Source organism: Podarcis gaigeae (genome assembly GCF_964106915.1).
Source record: "Podarcis gaigeae genome assembly, chromosome: 12".
NCBI classification, from domain to species: domain Eukaryota; kingdom Metazoa; phylum Chordata; class Lepidosauria; order Squamata; family Lacertidae; genus Podarcis; species Podarcis gaigeae.
The window spans coordinates 56,152,312-56,172,491 of NC_139688.1; the positions used below are offsets into that span (position 1 = coordinate 56,152,312).

At 43.8% G+C, this 20,180-nt stretch overlaps 1 protein-coding gene and 1 pseudogene across 12 annotated transcripts in view; one reads left to right on the forward strand and one right to left on the reverse strand.

The window, feature by feature from the left end:
* Positions 1 to 884: 884 nt before the first annotated feature.
* The window catches only part of ELMO1 (engulfment and cell motility 1), a 299,706-nt gene continuing 280,410 nt past the window's right edge, over positions 885 to 20,180 (reverse strand). For all 11 annotated transcript variants that reach the window (XM_083706317.1, XM_083706312.1, XM_083706315.1 and 8 more), the window contains 6 exons: positions 18,221 to 18,384; positions 15,881 to 15,993; positions 13,901 to 14,008; positions 8,485 to 8,564; positions 5,999 to 6,076; positions 885 to 2,097 (listed from right to left, as the gene is read on the reverse strand). In XM_083706317.1, the coding sequence (XP_083562443.1) occupies positions 1,897 to 2,097; positions 5,999 to 6,076; positions 8,485 to 8,564; positions 13,901 to 14,008; positions 15,881 to 15,993; positions 18,221 to 18,384 (744 nt within the window). In that variant the 3' untranslated portion in view covers positions 885 to 1,896. The remainder of the gene's footprint in view (positions 2,098 to 5,998; positions 6,077 to 8,484; positions 8,565 to 13,900; positions 14,009 to 15,880; positions 15,994 to 18,220; positions 18,385 to 20,180) is intronic.
* On the forward strand, positions 12,825 to 13,337 carry LOC310828688 (small ribosomal subunit protein eS24 pseudogene; annotated as a pseudogene). Its single transcript has one exon. The product of its transcript is annotated as a small ribosomal subunit protein eS24 pseudogene (transcript).

Consider the following 20,180-nt stretch of genomic DNA (forward strand, 5'->3'; position numbering starts at 1 on the left):
CAGCTTACAATACAATCGGTAGAATCATTGAGCAAACAACAGTACAGAAGAAAACTGATAAAACAAAAGGCAGCAACATAATGTACCAGGCAATAATACTAAAGTAATAAATTGGCTCAAAAGTAACACAGAACAGACCCAACAGGGAGGTGATGGATGCCACGGAAATGGAATTATATTCAGCAAAATCCCCTTTAGGATATTCCCAGGCCATTTCTCAACTCACCTTTACGCTTGGGCATAGCTGAATGACTCCTTTTCTTAGGTGACAATGAGAGCCTTTTCCCAAGTCTAATTGCTGTGTGTGCATGGTTCATCCTCCCTTCCCAGCATGCTGCAGTTTCAATGAAACTCCCCAACCCTCCGCAGCAATTGAGCTTTTAAGAAAGCCTCCTACTGGTGACAATGGGAGCTTCCTCCTAAAGCCTAATTGTGCCAATGGGGGAAGACAGAAAGTAGTGGCAGAGACAAAAATGAAGTGACTCAGGGGTACCTTCCCCCAAGAAATCACTATTGAAGGAATGCTGCCTTTTCACATTAAAAAAGGGTTCCTCAGCCTTGGTTTACTTTCATACATTGTCTATAGCTATAGACTTGCTAGAACCACATCTGGTTTGCTTGGTTGGATTACGTAGGTTCCCCTGTGTGGGGCTGGCAGCTGCATGGTCCACTTTTGAGGTCTGGATATCCTGATCGTCCCTTTCCAGCTCAATTATTCTACAGCTAACGGTCGTGAAGACTATAGCTATTTCTTTCAAGCCAGCTGTAACAGCAGGATGCTTTTTTACCCAACTCACACTTGTCCTGCCTTCCATCCATAAGGAGCAGAATAGTCAGAAATGAGAATGTACAAGAATCTTAGAATAAAGACAGAATTCCAAGAATCAGCACAAGTCCAATTTTATTCAACAGCAATTCTGATGGGAATGTTGGTGCATATTTCATCTCCAAGGGCAAATGTTCCAGGTGCCAAACGGAAATTAACACACAGGTAATTTTTGAAAAAGTACACACAATACTATTTTTGTTCTTATTTAAATATATATTTGGCAAAAACAATTGTTCTGATGTTTTGTACAAAACCAAATCCCTTGGAAATCACATGTCTATACGGAAACCTGAATACATAGCACTTTTCGGTATCTATGGCGTCTGCCGCATTTGCACACAAAATAACCACAATCCCGCTCAGGACAAAAGACCCCCACCTTTTTGTGATATATAAGTACACAATAGGGACACAAAACAGCAAGTGGCTTCGTTGAAAGTGTGGAAATCACGTGGGGGAGATATTAGATTAGAAATGTTTCCAGCAAAGACCTGTAGACTCATCGTCTTAAGAAACAGTTATGTGATGTAGCACAAATGGGGAGGGTGCTGGTGTTAAGGGACATGACAAATGGTGTAGAAGCTGAAAGCAGTGAATCATCTTCGTTTTCATTTTTGGTCAGCTCTTTAGCTGACTCCATGAAAAGAGACCTCTTGCCCTCCTCCACTTGCAGAAGACTTTCCTCTTCTCTGCTTCCAGTTAAAGCACCTGCAATGCTGGCTGTAGTCTGGGGGATTGTGTGTTTTGTCCTTTTGTTTGGAATGTGTATCCCAGCATTTCAGAAAACAAGGAAGTTCCTCTTGGTTCGCCTTTCAGGTTGGAATGTTCATCAGATCTTGCCCAGTGGTGGTGAGAAGTTAATGCAAAGCAGTGCTTTTCATTAGCAGCGGGGAAGACGGTGCCAAAGGGAAGGGTAGAAAAGCAAGAGGAAATAAATGTTTTGCATCCCCCCCCCAAAAAAATGAAGTCCAATGTGCATATATTGTTCTCTTCTTTAGAAAAACCAATCAACTCTCCAGTTATAGCACTTCCAGTTTAGATTGCAAGTCTCAGCAGTGTGAGTAGCTTTAGTTACAGTCATATACAAAGTCATAGTTGCTGGGTTCCTTTGGAATGGGAGGGGGAGCATCTGGGATCTGTATGTTTTCCAGGTCCAGGAGGCGCAGCTTTATCTCCATACTGAGCAGAGTGTCCAAGTCATTACGTGTCAGTTCACTCATCATATCCTTTCCAAGAAGGGCATTTAGGCCATCTGTCCACACACAGTACTAGAAGGGAAGGGGGGAGAAAGGGAAGGAAGAGCTGCGTTATTCCGCCTTGCATAAGTGCATCAGTCTGCAAAAGCATGCCATATTCACTGCAGTCGGAATGTATAAATAAACAGCAGAAGCTCTGTGTTGCAAACATTTTGGCAGTCTGGGCCTATAAGAGAAAGGATGACGATGACAATGGCGATGATAATTATTATTAATTACTTATACCATTGCCATCTGATTGGGTTGCCCCAGCCACTCTGGGTAACTTCCAACATAATAAAAACACAGCAAAACATAAAACATAAAACATAAAATAACTTCCCAATACAAGGCTGCCTTCAGAAAGTTGTGTAGTTGTTACCTCCTTGACCTATGATGGGAGGGCATTCCACAAGGCAGGCACTACTACTGAGAAGGCTCTCTGCCTGGTTTCCTGTAACTTCACTTCTTGCAGTGAGGGAACTGCCAGAAGGCCCTCGGAGCTGGACCTCCATGTCTGAGACATTCAGGTATACAGGGCCACAACCGTTTCGGGTTTTGGGCTTTAAAGTTCCTGACCAACGAACTGAATTGTGCTCGGAAACATACTGGGAGCCAATGTAGATCTTTTAGGATCAGTGTTATAGGGTCCTGGCAGCCACTCCCAGTCATCAGTCTGGCAGCTACATTCTGGATTGGTTGTAGTTTCTGAGTTGCCTTCAAGGGTAGTGCCACATAAAACACATTGCAGCAGTCCAAGCATGTCCCACTCTGTCAAAACAGTGCGCAGGCAAGGTCTTGGCTGGGGTACCAGATACAACTCAAAGACAGCTGCCCTGGACATAGAATTGACCTGTGCCTCCATGGACAGCAGTGAGTCCAAAATGACTCCCAGGCTGCACACCTGGTCCTTCAGGGGCACAGTTATCTCATTCAGAACCAGGGAGTCCCTCACCACCCCCTGCCCCCCCAAACAGTACTTCTGTCGTGTCAGGATTCAGCCTCAATCCATTAGGCACAAGCCATCTTCCAACCATCTCCAGACACTAACACAAGGACGTTCACCTCCCTCACTGGTTCCAATTTAAGCAAGAGCTGGGTTTCATTGGCAATGGATGAACACCCAGCCCAAACCCCCTGATGATCTCTCCCAGTGGCTTCATTTAGATGTTAGAAAGCATGGGGAAGAGGACAGAACCATGAGGCACCCCACAAGTGAGTGTCCAGGGGTCTGAACACTCATCCCCCAACACCATCTAAGATAAAAATACTATCTTAGGTCATTATACAGCCAAGTTACTTTTCTTCAATGCAGCTTCTGATGTTACATGAAAATAGGGAAGAAGGGAGAGGTGACTTGTGTTTCTAGGGTAAATGCCTAAGACAGCACCTCACACATTTCAGCTGTGGCATAGATGCATGTGAACTGTATTTCTATCTGGAGCTCATACATCATTCTCAATACAGTGGTACCTCGGGTTAAGTACTTAATTCGTTCCGGAGGTCCGTTCTTAACCTGAAACTGTTCTCATCCTGAAGCAAAGTTCTTAACCCGAGGTAATATTTCTGGGTTAGCAGAGTCTGTAACCTGAAGTGTCTGTAACCTGAAGCATCTGTAACCCGAGGTACCACTGTATGGGGAAAATGCATCACTTGCCATCAAAGACATGACAGTGGAAGATCCACAACTGGGAAACATCCAAAGTTCTCAATGAATCAGAACAGCAGTGAAATAATTCTGGGGATGTTAAGTCACCTCCTGGGACTAACTTCTTGTGGGGAAGATGCAAAAAACCCTCTGCATCCAGCCTCTTGCAGGGAAGACATGTTGTGGTGTAACCATCCCTTGCTGGCCACTTCACTTCCTTTCTTTTGTGGAAGAATTGACTTGACATATATTATTATTAGTATTAGTATTAGTTTTATCATCATCCAGAGCCTCTTTTCTGATTGCAGAACTAGCTTTAATTTTGGATTCACTCGTTCATCAAAGTAAATCTGTGGCAACTAACCTGGGAGGGCTCATCATATTTAGGCGGAAGCATGATATGCTACTTCATTAAAAAAAAGGGGGGAAGGTAAAGGACCTCTTACTGTTAAGTCATGGCCGACTCTGGGGTTGCGGCACTCATCTGGTTCTATAGGCCGAGGGAGCCAACATTTGTCAACAGACAGTTTTTCTGGGTCATGTGGCCAGCTTGACTAAGCCGCTTCTGGCAAACCAGAGCAGCGCACGGAAACGCCGTTTACCTTCCCGCCGGAGTGGTACCTATTTATCTACTTGCACTTTGATGTGCTTTCAAACTGCTAGGTTGGCAGGAGCAGGGACCGAGCAAAGGGAGCTCACCCTGTCGTGGGCATTCGAACCGCGACCTTCCGAGAGTGAAAACCGGATCAAAACCGGTGCACTATTTCTTCATTTGGGGGTGTGTGTATTTATCCATCCATATTATGAAAAATGATGAAAAATGATGAACGCAAATGGAAAGTAAATGCAAAACTGTATAATTAGTAATGCATGATACCAATATAAAGTCTGCAGATTATGTCATTGGCTCTATTTTGGGAATTGTGAGGTCTTGCATTGCCCTGAGCGTTTTAAGAATCAGAATTATGTCAGTGTCGCTGGACCTTTAAAAGCTACACTCTGAATGCTGGGTTCAGCTGTGAATACGAAACAAACGTTTCTCCTCCTTTAAAAATAATAATCGAAAACTGCAGCATCACCCTGAAGCTGACAGTTCCAGATAAACACGGGCTAAACAACTGTTTTAAATCAGCAGCAGTCCTAGGGGATTTCATGAACAACCATCAAATCCTATTCCATCAGCCACTCAAATTTCTTACTAAAAACCATTTATGCAACTGTGAACAAAAGTGCTTGAATGGAACTGTCTAAAAATAAAGATTTCAATCATACTGGCCTGTGTCCTAGTTTACAAGTGGAAAATTAAATGAGCCATAGCAGTGTTTTTATCATATAAAGGATTCTCTTAGATTCCATGCCGAAAGAGGAGTTTTAAATTTAGCTGACCGTGTGTTACAAAATAAGGCTGAGCTTAAAAATAGCTAGAGCTCACTGTGTGCAGCACCAGGCTGGGTGGGGGATGAAAAAATCGTTATATGAACATGACAAGGGACGAAAGAGGACAAAGCCAAACAGAATGTGCTCTATACACATTATTTTAGAAGAAATCATCCACACTGTAGTTAAAGAAGAGTTCTTGAAAGTCTTTGGCTGGAATTCACTGTAAATAGCACGGGTGGTGGGGAGTCAAATAAAAAGAGGTGCTTTGGGTGAAGGATTGTGGAATCCACCTCAACAAAGAATAGCCCAATAAAGGAGGAAGTCCTCTTTGATTTTGCCTCTGCACTTGCCTGAACATGGCTTCCACTGTTATATTTACATTTTCTAAGAAGAGGATCTCAAAAAGCGCTATATCAAACAAAATAGCAGTTCAAACTTGACCAGGTGCTTCTTCAAGTCTGGGACCAAACTGAGGAATGGAAGTAATAAATCAGGACATTTGGTGGTAGCCAAGATGGTAAGTGAGGCTGGACAGGAGCAGAGCATGTTGGGGAGAGAAGGTGAGCCCTTAATCTCTTCGCCACCTGCCTTTAGGAAGGTAGACCGTGGCTGGTTTGCGCAAATCATGGTTTAGTGTGAATGCGCAGGCTGCCAGAGAGAAGCTCACAGCTGCTTTGTGGACCTTTTTGCTGGGAACAAGTTTGTCTTAGCACATACAAGGATTAGCTATAACCAAAGTACCCGTGATCAGCTAAAGAGCATCTTGGAGATCTGTGGAAAAACCACAACATAATCTTAGGTGGTTCTTCAGGAATTCCAGAAACTGTTCAGTGCTGACCAAAGTAATTCAACAAGGTAATCCCTCTTTTTCTTTTTAATACACAAATAGAACCACACACGATTTACCTCATGCTTGTCAGGAGCAATGAAATTTAGCTGCCCATTGGAATCGTACAAGATGGAGAATGCGAGCTCAAGCACCTCCTGAAAAGAGACAATGAAATATTTACCTGAAAAGGGGCCTAATATGAGTTTAACAAGTTTCCTAGGCTTGGTTCACACGCTGTGATAATTCATAGTGTAACCAGTAATGGTTCTTTTAGGTGGACAGAGCAGCCTGCCTGGACAAAGGTGAGGTGGCACAGGGTGTCAGCAAGGTTCAACGCACCAGCAGAACCCATCAGGCGCTCCCCCCAGTGCACCCATTAACCACTGACCTCACCACCCTCCTTAAGCTGGCCTTCCCCAGTAAGCTGAAGCAACACTGGTGTAAAGGGGTCTGTCCCACCACATGGCAAATTACTGAGCACAGCACCATGTGAATGAGAAGCAGGAAGCCTTGGGCTTGGGAGAACCTCACCCCCACCTGGCTGTGAGGAGGCAACTGGACGTACAGGTAACTCACAAATTACAACAGGTAACTGTCGTATCAAGCAGTTGGTCCCTTACCTTTCTTGCCCCAATCTGGCCACAGTGATCTATGCGATGGTTACTTCCAGGCTGGATTACTGTACAGTGGTACCTCTGGATACGAACAGGATCCATTCTGGAGCCCCGTTCGCATCCTGAAGTAAGCGTAACACACGACTGTGCATGTCGTGTTTCGCCGCTTCCGTGCATGCGTGTGACGTCATTGTGAGCGTTTGCGCATGCGGCAAAACCAGAACCCGAAAATACTTCACTTGGACCTACTTTAACCTGAGGTAATGACTGTAATTTGCTCTATGCAGGGCTGCCCTTAAAGCTGACACAGGAACTCCAGTGGGTGCAGAATGCTGCGGCAAGGCTCCTTACGGGGTCCTCGTCGCAGGATCACATTAATCCAGTGCTTTACCAGCCGCACTGGCTCCCGGTGGAGTACAGGGTCAGGTTTAAGGTGCTGGTTTTGACCTTTAAAGCCCCACCTATGTTTTCAGTTGCTTCTGTTTTATATATAATCTGCCTTGAATAACTGTCAGGGAAAAAGGCAGGATAGAAATGTTGTTGTTGTTGTTGTTGTTGTTGTTGTTGTTGTTGTTGTTACCTGTAGTCAAGATTCCCTTGGACATCTTTGATTTAAAGGCTTTTTAAAGCAATACCAGGGTTGCTTTTTGTTCTGTGGGTTGTTTTGTTTCGTTTTTTTGCACACAACGTATTCAGATAATACAAGAAAATAACGAAAATGACATTTACAGTGGGACCACTTAGAATTAAAGCCAATTTCGAAGCCCGGCAGACAGAAAAACGAGTGAATTAGATTGTGTCTCATCAAGCTATTCCAGATAGCCTTGACATTGAGTACCCAAACAACATTGCGCTTATTTATTGCTAAGCGATCCCTCTGGAAGGATGGAAGCTGTATGCTGGCAAAGGGAGAGATGATGAAACCACCGGTAAGGACATTCTGCCAAATCTATCCTTTGCTTGCGGCAGCAGCATTCTGTCACTTCTGCTCTGCCAATGCATAAACACCAGAGCAGTTGCTATGCATAATGAAGGGCAGAAGGATGAAAATATCCTTTGGAAGTTCTAATCCGCTGTGAAACTTGGGGGAATGTGAACCCAAGTACTTTGCACATAAAAAGAAGAGCCTGTCACTCCACCCAGACACCTCTTTCCAGGGCAACCTGCAACTGGAACGGCTCCTCCATTCACACCCGTGGAGGGAACCAGCTCCCCTACATACCCAAGGTCCTTCTAGACATGGGTTTATTGTGCAATCTCAGAAGCTTGCGCACACAGCTTTTATGCAGGGCTCACACTATGTCGTCATCATCAAAATGCCAGCCCTTATTTTTGTTACATCTGGGTTTTCCTTCACCCCATCACCTAGAAGGGAAACCCTCCCATTTGCCCATTGGGAAAGCTGCTCTTGAAAGCGTGCTTCCAGTGTACAGTGGTACCTCGGGTTAAGTACTTAATTCATTCTGGAGGTCCGTTCTTAACCTGAAACTGTTCTTAACCTGAAGCACCACTTTAGTTAATGAGGCCTCCTGCTGCTGCTGCTGCCACGCCGCCGGAGCACAATTTCTGTTCTCATCCTGAAGCAAAGTTCTTAACCAGGAACTGTCTCACAGCTATGGAATTGCTTACCTTCTGGGGGTTTGTTAAAAGCTGATCTTCAGGGACTGCTATATGGCTCTTCCATTTCACTTGGCTTAAATTGGGCATTCATAGAATGGTTTTAATAATACTGTGTTTTCTACTTATGTAAAGATGTTATTCTGTTGGATTCATAGGGTGTTTCTTTAAGTATAGCTACCTGCTTCAAACCTCTGTCATGGAACAAGTTAAAAATGAAAACCTCAAAACGAATTTCACAAATTCTCTGAAGTAGAATTAACAAATGTGCTATTCTGTCAAATGCAGAGTTTTCTAACGAAGAAGTCGTTGCATTTTATTCAAAATGATACCTTGTTTTGTTTTGCTCCTTTCTCCTTCATGTGAGGGCAGTCCTTTCCTGTCACAACTGCTTTTATGTCTGCCACGGGCACTGGAGCAAAAGAAAAAGAGGGGGTGAGAGAGATATTCCAAGGTGTGAAAAAACTGTGGCATGAAACAAGAGGCAAGACAAAAGCGCTATGTCAGAAGTGACATCCCTTCTACCATCTTCCAGCATCCGATGCGGGAAAGGAGCCAGAAAGATGAGATTATATTTATTCAATTTATGTATCATTTCACATAAAATAAATCCTGAAGCAGTTTACAAGGATAACATATGATAGACAACTTTTTTAAAAACAACAACATTAAAATGAAGTTATTTTTGAAGGGCAAGCTTTTTCCAGACAACGAAATGCTGATTTCTGAGGTCAAGTCGTGGCTTCTGACGCAACCTGCCCACTTCTACAGACGAGGTTTCCACAGCTACATAAAGCGCTGGAAGAAGTGTTTGACTCTTGCTGGTAGCTATGTAGAGAAGGACTAATAACTGTGCCCCATTTCGTTTGTCTCAGTCCGCAGAAAGTACGTCAGGGGAAATCTTTCATGAATGCCCCTTGTAGTATTATTATTATTATTATTATTAGTTATTCACTTTATCTTGCCCAGGGCTCTTGCTCCCAACTAAAAAAGCTGCTCTTGAAAGATACGATGACTGATGGTCTCAAAAGCTGTTGAGAGGTCAAGGAGTGTCAACAGGAGACACTCTCCTCCTGACACAGGCCGCCACACAGGGGAACTAAGGAGCTTTCAGTGCCCAAACCAGACCAAATACCTGCTTGAAATGGATCCAAAAGAATCAGTCTGGGTCCTACTCCCAATAAGTGAGGATAGGCATCCTGTCTAAATGTTACATGTCTACACGCGTGTGTAGTTATGTTACTTGTCAGAGGTAGCATCCATTTGGTATTTATGAAACGCAACCAACTTGGACTCTAAGGTGCTACTGGAAGGATTTTTATTTATTTTTATTTATTTTAATTTTGTTTCAATCAACCCTCTGTCACTGAATCCACTACTGCAGGGAAAAGAGCTGTATTTCCTACTGGAGTAACTTTCAGACCTCACCAGAATCTTCCTAGCCAATTCTCACACCCAGAGGCTCCCCCCATTCCCAATCCGCATGCAAGATGTTTGTGTGTGGGCTGCCTGGGTTCAGAGGACGGTGGTTTAATACACTTTGCAAAGGCTTGCAGTGGCACAGCTCCCATGTCCAGGCTTGCACTGAAGCCCTCACACAAGCAGGCAACAATCGGGGCTGGGGAAAAATAAGCATGCTCAAATGAATTAAGTCAGAGAAACAACATTCATAGCTTCAAATGCAAGCCAATTTGAGGCAAAATATTACAACAACAACAACAACAGCAGCAGCAACAACCTGCCTATGTGTTTCTCAGACTGATGTGGAAAGGCTGTGTCAAACCCCCTTGCAATCTATAATCTTTATTTGGAAAGGCTTCATATGGCGCAAGGTAAGCATCTATCCCCTCTTCTGTTTGAGCAAGACTCAGCAGAGACATATTTCATTTCGTCAGTTCTCTATCCAGGCAACAAGCTGTTATATCTTGCTTGAAATGACAAAGGTTAAAGGTATTATTAATGGCATTTCTTTGTATAGTAGCCTTCAGCACACAAAACTTATTCATGGGGCCTTAAAGTCAAGACTTGTCTTTTCAAATCTCCCGTCTTCTCTGTTTTCCTTTCTGCAAACTTTCCCCCCTTTCTGCATTCTTTCATGACAGAAGGCGCTCTCCTAATAAAGAGTACCCACACCTAAGGCCAGACACGTCGCTGTTTGTCCAGAAAAGTGGCCAGTGAAAACACCAGGGGCACAACTCACTGACATACAAAGCTTCCAGAAGAACAAAGACTAGAGAATTGCCTTCTAAGCTATGGAACGGAGTTCTGTATGCATGAAATAAAGAACGATTCTAATTATAACACCGGTCTTGAAAGACCTACATTGGCTCCCAGTATGTTTCCGAGCACAATTCAAAGTGTTGGTGCTGACCTTTAAAGCCCTAAACGGCCTCAGTCCAGTATATCTGAAGGAGCATCTCCTCCCCCATCGTTTTGCCCGGACACTGAGGTCCAGCTCCAAGGGCCTTCTGGCGGTTCCCTCACTGTGAGAGGCCAAGTTACAGGGAACCAGGCAGAGGGCCTTTTCGGTAGTGGCGCCCACCCTGTGGAACGCCCTCCCATCAGATGTCAAAGCGATAAACATCTACCTGACATTCAGAAGACATCTGAAGGCTGCCCTGTTCAGGGAAGTTTTTAATATGTGACATTTTAGTGTATCTTTCATCTTTGTTGGAAGCCGCCCAGAGTGGCTGGGGAAACCCAGCCAGATGGGCGGGGTACAAATAAATTATTATTATTATTATTATTATTATTATTATTATTATTATTATTATTATTATTGGAACAAATCTCTCTTGACCACTAGGGCCAAAGATGGTTCTGCATGGTACATCTAGCAAACCTAATGCCCTTAAAAAAACATAATAATGAACAACCCAGAAAAGATTCTACTACTATGAGCTGGGTCCTAATCCCTTCTTTTTCGCAACCTCCGTTTTCACCTCCACTGCCTTTCCCCATCCACTTTTCTCCTTGCTTTCTTAAACTTTCCCTTGCACAGATCCCCTCCATTCCCATGCCTCCTCCTCTGTCCTATTCCGCAGTCCCCTTTGCACGCACACTTCACACAGAGCTATGTTTACTGTATTTTTAAGATGAAGAGAAGCTGGTCAGTTAGCTTGCTCAGCTAGTGAATGTTAAGTTCAGCTGATGTGTGCTGCACATCTATGCTAATCTCTTCTAAATTACAGCACTGAATCTGGAACGTCAGTCACGCTGAAGACAATGAAGGATACCGAGAGTGAAACACAAGATTGTAGGAAGGTAACCATGTAAGAAGGTAACCGTGGCGCTGGGACACGGGTGGCGCTGTGAGTTAAACCACAGAGCCTAGGACTTGCTGATCAGAAGGTTGGTGGTTCGAATCCCTGTGACGGGGTGAGCTCCCGTTGCTCGGTTCCTGCTCCTGCCAATCTAGCAGTTCAAAAGCACATCAAAGTGCAAGAAGATAAATAGGTACTGCTCTGGCAGGAAGGTAAACGGCATTTCCGTGCACTGCTCTGGTTCGCCAGTCATGCTGGCCACATGACCCGGAAGCTGTATGCCGGCTCCCTCGGCCAATAAAGCGAGATGAGCGCCGCAACCCCAGAGTCGGTCACGACTGGACCTAAAGGTCAGGGGTCCCTTTACCTTTACCCATGGAATATTTGAGGGCTTTGCCTCCTTTATCTCTCTCACACAAGGCAGCTGAGAGGTTTAAAACTGGCAATTGCTTTCCTTTTAGTGTGTTTCCCTTCTCACTGTACTCAGACAATGCCATATATATGAATAACTCCTGCAGTCAAGCTAGTACCAACTATTATTCTAGCTTTCCTTTGGACCACATCAGTGAGGCCAAGAGGGGGGTCTTGTTGTCTGGGCAGCTCAGGACCTTCATACACATGCCCAAGCTTGCACCCCAAGGAGGTCACTTTGGTGCTGCTAATGTAGCAGCCTGTCTTCTCCCCCAGAGGCACACTCCATTGGCTCTTGAGACAGACAGGTGCCAACAATAAGAGAGGTGGCTTCCATGGAACCTCACTCTTTATGGGCAGAAGTCCTATTTTGGATTGACGATAGCTGTACCTAGTAGTGGAATGTCAGTAGCAATCTGGCTAGGCATTTCAAAATTTTTCAGCATGGACTTACATAGCACAGCATGCTTTCACAGTTAATAGAGGTCTGGGCTGGATGAGTGAGTTCAGCTATCAAAGACACATTTCAAAGTTATTCAAGACTGACTGCCTCATCATCATCTTTCATTCCACTCTAGCATTCGGTATCATTTCTCTGAGCACAAGGAGAAGTAAGCAGCTCCTCTCGGCGCCAGAGCCTTAGTGAAGTGATAAGAAACCTTGTCCTAGATTCTGATGAAGGATTGCAATAAAAAGGCTGGAACAGCCGTGAGGCCAATCTGTGAAGCAATGAAAATAAGCGAGTCTGACTATAAACTGGTGCTGTTAAGACACTCTGCTGAGGTCCTTATCTCTGTATCTTTCAGCCAACTGGTGTGAAGGAAACCCCAGGCATTTTCCTCAGGGGACAAACACATTTCAAGCTTATTACCTCTGACATTTGTATAGTCACTGAATGCTCTGTTTGAGTGTTTTTTAAATAATCCCTCCCCAACAAGCAGTGCTTAGAATTGCATGCTAGGGTTTAGCTATCAGAGAACAATCAAATTCTATTTTAAAAAATACTAATTATGGGAGACGCCGCCATGGTCACCATCCGAACAATGAAGTTCATGACCAACAGGCTGCTTCAGCGTAAGCAAATGGTGATAGATGTTCTTCATCCTGGAAAGGCCACTGTTCCCAAAACTGAAATCCGTGAAAAGTTGGCCAAAATGTACAAGACAACCCCAGATGTCATTTTCGTCTTTGGCTTAAGGACTCATTTTGGAGGTGGAAGACAAGAGGCTTTGGCATAATCTATCATCCCCTTGACTATGCAAAGAAAAATGAATCAAAGCACAGACTAGCCAGGCATGGTTTGTATGAAAAGAAAAAGACTTCTGGGAAACAGCGTAAGGAACATAAGAACAGAATGAAGAAAGTCAGAGGAACAGCTAAAGCAAACATTGGGGCTGAGCCAGCAGTGGATTTTAAGAGAAATTAAGTTATCCTGGCAGAAAATATATGGAGATTGTACTGTTGTGTTGCATTCCGGTCAAATATATTCTGTGAAAACTCCTAAAATAAAATACTAATTAGTGAAGAAAAATCCCTGCTTGTGGAAGAGAAAAATTAAAAGTACAGCACAACTTTATATAATTGCATTTATACGCTGCTTTCAGCGTTCAATACAGGGATTGCAAATAAATTGTTTTGTCTTCATTTTAAAGAGGACTACCCCTAATATTTAACGCAGAAGAACAGGAAGTGTGGCTTTCTTCATCCTTTTCTCGTTTGGTGCTTCCTCCTATTGTTCAAAGTTACCATGAGTCAACTTCTTGGCTAATGAACCTGATGAAACAGGCCCAGCCTGTAGTAAGAGGGCTGAGAGAAGTCCCTAAAGGAAGGATTCTAATTAGAAGCTAGCAGAGGAGAAGGAATTAAGTGCTGCAACATTCAACAACTGTCGTGTTGAAAAAGCGTTTGGGGTTTTAGGGGAGAAAGCAAAAAAGATCTAAGGATCCAATCACCTGCCAAACCCTTCTTTGCCCTTTCCTCCTCTCCATTTGCCCATCTTACATCTTCTCATTTTACATCACAAAGCAATGAAAAAGGAAACAAACACAGGAGTTGCGATATTTCAACTACTTACACTTATCCTGCAATGAATCATGTGGAACTTCTCCCTGGGGACTCTCCTCCAAATCTCCATAATGTAGGACTTTGTGGTTTGGCGAAAGGCGACAATACCAAAATTTATCTGATGAAATAAAATGCCGGTAAGGATCGTTAATCTGTATTGCAGCAAACCAGAGCATGTAATCCAGAAATGAAACACATGACTGCAGCACAGCAAGGAGTAAGATTTGCCAACCAATATCTAGAGGGACCTTCTCCCCCCCCACCCAACTGTGATTCTTAGGTCCCTATTTTGCACTGCAAGCTTTTATTAAGATGCCACATGAATTTGCATCTCTTCCCAGCTTCATCTTCTCCCTCTATAATTGTTCTTAAAAGGGTTTGTCAAGAGTTGCTTCTGGTAATAGTATTTGCTTGGCAGGTTCAGGCCGCCACAGTCATGAGTTTACAAGGTCAGTGCCAGACAATTCCCTCCTAACAGGGCTTTTTACCCAGAGCACCACCATTTAATAAACATATAAATGTTCATTTAATGTTTATTATAGAAGAATGTTCCTACATTGCAGGCGGTTGGACTAATGACCCTTAGGATCTCTTCCAACTCTACAATTCTATGATTCTAAGTGGGTATTTTTTTTAAAGGCAGTTTGCTCCTAGCCAGCTAAAACAAGATCAGACAAGAGGGATTCCAACTGCACAGGCTGCCTGATAGTTTGAATGAAGCAAACCTATTCCCCAGAGAAAAAGGTTGGATATTTTTAGGTGTTTCCCTTTGGCTCTGATAACCAGAGTGCAACAAATAAGATATCCAGTAATATAACTTTACCTCTTATTTATCTTAAGAGTATTTTTAGATTGTTTGCTTCCCACTGCTTGTAGCAACTACCAGCTTCACATATTGATTTGCTAAGACTTTTTTTACTATGCTGCATATTTTGTCAAGCATCCATAACACTTGGAATATATGATGCGCGATAAAACCCCCAGAAAATGGCTATGTTAAAGCCTTCACATGAAATGGCCCTCATGTGATTAGCACAAGAAAGAGGAAACACTTATTCATAAGTGGGCAGATGTGCCAGAAATCTAAGGAGGCTTTTTATGTCAGGCAGACTGAGTGGCGGTTTCCTTGGTTTCAGAATAAGCAGAAAATGTGCACATGATCTTAATGGATTGTGACACTGAAGGCAGACAGTGAGAAAGGGTGAAATAATTCTAGGCAGAATGACAGAAGGATCTAAACCGGGACTTAATACCTGCCCCAAATTCCTGTAAAGAAACACATCAGACCATCTGAACAGAAATATTTGCTTTAAGTAATCATGCCTTATGTAGTTTTAAGCTAAGACACTTTTAACAGTATGGGCTTGGGCTTTTTTTTTTTTTTTAAATTACTTGACCGACAGGGAAACTAGGGGGGAAAATTGGGCACCTCACATTTTCCTAAAAAGCTGAGGAGATAAGATGGAAACTGAAAATGGATGCTCAGGATCTGAATCCAAGGAAAATTCCCTGGGGTAGCCTATCTTGGCCACATCTTTATCTCACACGTGACAACAGCTGTGGGGAGGTGTTTGGGAAAGCAGCCTTGTGGGCCGAATTAGAAGGCCTGTCAGGCCTCAGAAAATCCCCACCAATTTAGAGATATTCAAACCTGTGTTATGATTTCATCATATCACAGGATTTCCTATTCAATCACGCCATCTTACGGGCTGCCACTTGATGACACAAACAAATATGGCGCTGCTGTTTCTTAAAGGCCTCCCTTTGCACCTGCCATAATATCTAGGTCCACCCTCAGTGTATCAACGGCTCTCCCCCAATTTTATGCTGCACTGAACACACACAGAAGTGACGTTTTAAAGGCTAAAAGGCACTCTTTCCATCCTGTCTGAAAGCTCCCTAACAAAACAATAAAGGTTATTTTTATAGTGGTCAATAAAAACAAAGGAGCAAAGGAGAAGGAGGCAGGAAAAAGAAATGTGGTTAGTACCTTGCCGCCGCCGACTGTTGAGTTTCCTAAAGCAGGTTCCCTCAACAAGACGATTAAGACGCTGCTGCTTGATCAACTCTAAAATTTCGGGCTGAATCTTCTCTTTTAGCTCCCTGGGAAAGAGTGGGTTGGGGGGAGAACACAAGCAAACAGACATAGACTTAGTCACATCTAACTAGAAAAACTCACACTACACACACACATACTTCCCCTGCAGGTTTTGAGTCTTAACTGGAGTTCTCGCTCTGCAATACATTTCCACTTTGGGCAATCCTTTCTCCTGCCCATGCTTTAGCTTAAGCCGCCTCTGCAATGCTACCAGTTGTTTGCAAGAGGAGGAGGCTGTTTCAACTTAGCAATTAATTGGCAAACCAGGTACAACGTGCACTTCTTTATTTGTTACAGTCAAATGCCCCAAACTACTATGGACCCCTGGTCCTTGAGAAGCTGTATATATTCTGTTTCACCTGTGGCGTTGGAGCTTTGCTCCAAACATAGCATATTTAAGGATGGGTTGTGTCATGTGCCCAGCAATGAGGGGACTGGGCTGCACCACACACACACACACACACACACACACACACACACCCCAATGGAAGTATAGCTCTCTGCTCCCCACCCCCAAATCTCCAAGGGGGATGAAGCCGTCTTTTACCATTTGAGAAACCAGCTCTCTTTACACTCCGGAAACCAGAACCACAAAAGCAGTGTAGTTGCTCATTTGTTCTGTTAAGGAAACGGTGGAGAAAACACACCTGCCTAACATTGCAGTTCAATTCATATATTGACTGAAGAAGGTCTATGTTCAAAATGCCTTGGGGAACTTGGATATTATCCTTTCAATAAATCTGCCTCACGCCGTTCGTTCTCCCTTCTTTTTGTCTCCTCTCCTGGCAGGGATACCAGTAACGTCACCCTCCCTTGTATCTCCCTGAGCCTCAAAAGCAAGCATGCCTGGAAGTTGGGCCGTCCAGGCTGAGGCCGCCAGGAGTGGCACCTCACTCCTAGAGCTTGTTGCTTTCAATGGGGAGAGTGAAGACACAGTATTAGCATGCAATGTCTGCTGCTGGCTTGGAACTTCAAGTCCTGGATTCCAAGCAAGGGAGGTTGATGGTTTCCTGGCTTTGCTTTCCCCACAATGGGGACAGATAAGCAGCACATGCAGTCTTGGCCACAAGCGGTGCCAGAACTCCGGCAGATGCCTGCTTCCCTGTGCAAGCATCTCAATGGGGATTCTGCACGGACTACGATCTGCCTGCTTTTGAATAAGCTCTGGGGTGCTAGGCTCTACCATAATATCGTGCTGAATAACTATTATCTTTGGATCAAACTCATTCAGCCAATAAGCTGAAGTAAGTAATGTTACAGTGCATTGAGAATTCACATTATACATCCTCAAAAACTGTGTCAATGTCTCCCGAGTCTTTAAAAATCAGCTGGGTATGAAGACCTGCAGGCAGAAAATGCAAGCATTTTCCAAGCATTTATAGCTGATTTTACATTCTGTCACAGGATGCAGCGTTGGGATGGCGCGACCGGTTAGTTTACAGTCGTGCTTAGCTCCCCTCAAGAAGAAAAATGAAGATTAAGTTTCAAAATAAACTTGACTGTAAGTCAAAAAATGCTGTTGCATAATGGACAAGGCATACCAGCTCCATTTTGTTTCACTGCTAAAAATGGGCTGAGATCTGCCATGATGAAGTGGCAAGCGTGTCGCTCCAGTGAAAATGTGAAATGGGCCCAAGAGAGGCTGAAAAACAAGTTGACAGTCTGCCTCCAGGTCCAAGAGCACAAAGTGATGCAAAAGGAATACCAATTAATATCCATTAACACAGGCATACAGGAGCTCCTTTAGATAACAGCCTCCCCCCCCCACACACACACCAGGCAGTAAGGAAATTCAGTCTGCTTTTGTGGGGTCCTTGTGACTTTGTGCTTTTGCTCCAGGCTTCATTTTGCCTGGTTCACTGATGGTGACATTTTCTTTTCGGCGAGGAACTGGGCAAGAAAGGAAAATTCATAGAGGAGGGGAAAAGCACACACGCACACAAAGGGTGGAAATGTCAAAGCATCATTTGCTGCAAATAAACTACTCTGAGCCCTAGAGGGATTAGAAGAATCCACTTTAGGTGAATACAAAGAGGCATGTTTTTATTTCTGCAGATGGAAGCGAGCGCATTCCACGCTGATGTGACTGCCCTGCTTTGAAATGCTGCCCCTGGACAGTTTTATTACAGAGCAATTCCTGAAGGGTTCATAAATGTCATTCATATTTGTTAGACCTCCCAAACGGGGGGGGGGGGGAGGGGGAAGCCAGACCTTCTACAGGAGAACACCTACAAAATTGGGCGAGATTGGAAATCTTCTTGGTTCATCCTCTCAGACTGGCGAATTTTCAGTATTTCTGCGTAGCTTAGGTTCTGAAGTTTACTTTTGAATTGATCCAGAGAACTAGGCTTCGTGGTCAGTGATCTCATTATTTGCTCCTTGACCACTTGCATTACCTGTGGATGAAAACAAAAGGGTCTCAGTGAGTATTCATAGCACTTACCAGAAAGGATATGCTCCTCAAAACGCTGAAATGCTACAATTCTGCTGTATTAGATCAGTTCACCCCCAGTCTTACCTCCCTGCAGCAGGAGGTAAAAGACACTGAAAATCTACAATATGAGCCAATTACCCGGGTAGGTGCCTTTCCTGTGGTTCGTTAGTATGCACTTTTAAACCAGAAAACAGAATGGAGGAAAGAGTTAAATCAAACCTCCTCTCTTGGTCCTAAGTCAAATGTGGACCTCCCAGCACCACACTGACATGCAAAGCACTTGATGGAGATTCTACACATGGAGTTACCACTTTAAATCTGGGTTAGCTCTGAATCTGACAAGGGAAGTGAATCGATGAATTTCAACTTATTTTCTGTCTGGTACTGACGATACCAATTTAACTTCCCCTTGTTTTGCTCCCCGAAATGAAAAGGATAAAGCTCCCTTTTTACTGCAGGAAATGGGGAAGAAACGGCTTTCTAATGTTTTTAGACCTCCAGTCTTGGGCACAACTCTTATTCTCCTTCTTATAAGGGCTATAACAGCAGCACAAGCTATTTCACCACCCCAAGCAAATCGGTCTTCTCTCATTTCTAGCTCTATCCCACACGGACTGGATTTAAGTACAGTAGAAGTTTTCCCATTATTTTGCTCAGCTCTGTTGGTCTTATCAGCAGTCACCATGGATGAACAGATGCCTTCGCTAGCACCCTCAGCCCCACTGAAATTAAACTGGAAAGCCGCATTCAATTGCAGTCAACATTTCAGCACATGCTTGGCTGCAGGGTGCCCACAGCTGTTCCACCACTTTTCAAACATGCCATGGGCCAAAAAGGTTTGGCAACCCCTACTCTTACTGATTTAAGCATCACCAAAAAGTTGCTCTTTTTCTCAACTGAGATCTAAGCTGCTTTGCAGGAAAACACATGGAAATACAGCATTTCATAGGAAGCGGCAGGATGGATACAAGACAAAGATGGATTGTGGCCAATGCCACGTGCATGCACAGGGTATACACAGCCTAAGAGTGCCCTGGCACACCTGACCATTTCAGAAACCCACTCCACCGGCCACAATAAAAATAATTTGTAATAATTTATTGTTTTTACCCCGCTCATCTGGCTGGGCTTCCTCAGCCACTCTGGGGCTTTCAACAGAACATTAAAACAGAATAAAACTTCAAGCATTAAAAACTTCTCTAAACAGGGCTGCCTTCAGACATGCATGGCAGATCCTCCTAATGTAGAGCCATCCCTTGACTTATTGCATCAGATACTTGCAGCATTACCGTATTTTTTGCACCATAACACTCACTTTTTTCCTCCTAGAAAGGAAGGGGAAATGTCTGTGCGTGTTATGGAGGGAATGCCTACGGGTGGCATGCCTACGGATTTTCCTCCTCTAAAAACTACGTGCGTGTTATGGTCGGGTGCGTGTTATAGAGCAAAAAATACGGTACCTCCTGTAGGGATCAGATGGGATTACCATGAGGAATTATAAAATATACAACAAGCCATCGTGTCCACGATGAAAGCATTGTGTTGACTGGCTTTGATATATTGACGATAATTTCTGATCAAATCCCATAAGATTCTACATTCATGCCCTCTTCATGCCCTTTTGCCTCTGCTGCCCATTTCTCTCTTCTCGCGTCACATACACAGCAGTACACAGCAGTTGCTTCGCCAGGCAGGCATCCTGTGTCATAAAGATAGTGGGCAAGTTACTTTGATGTAGTTTCTTATATACCGTATTTT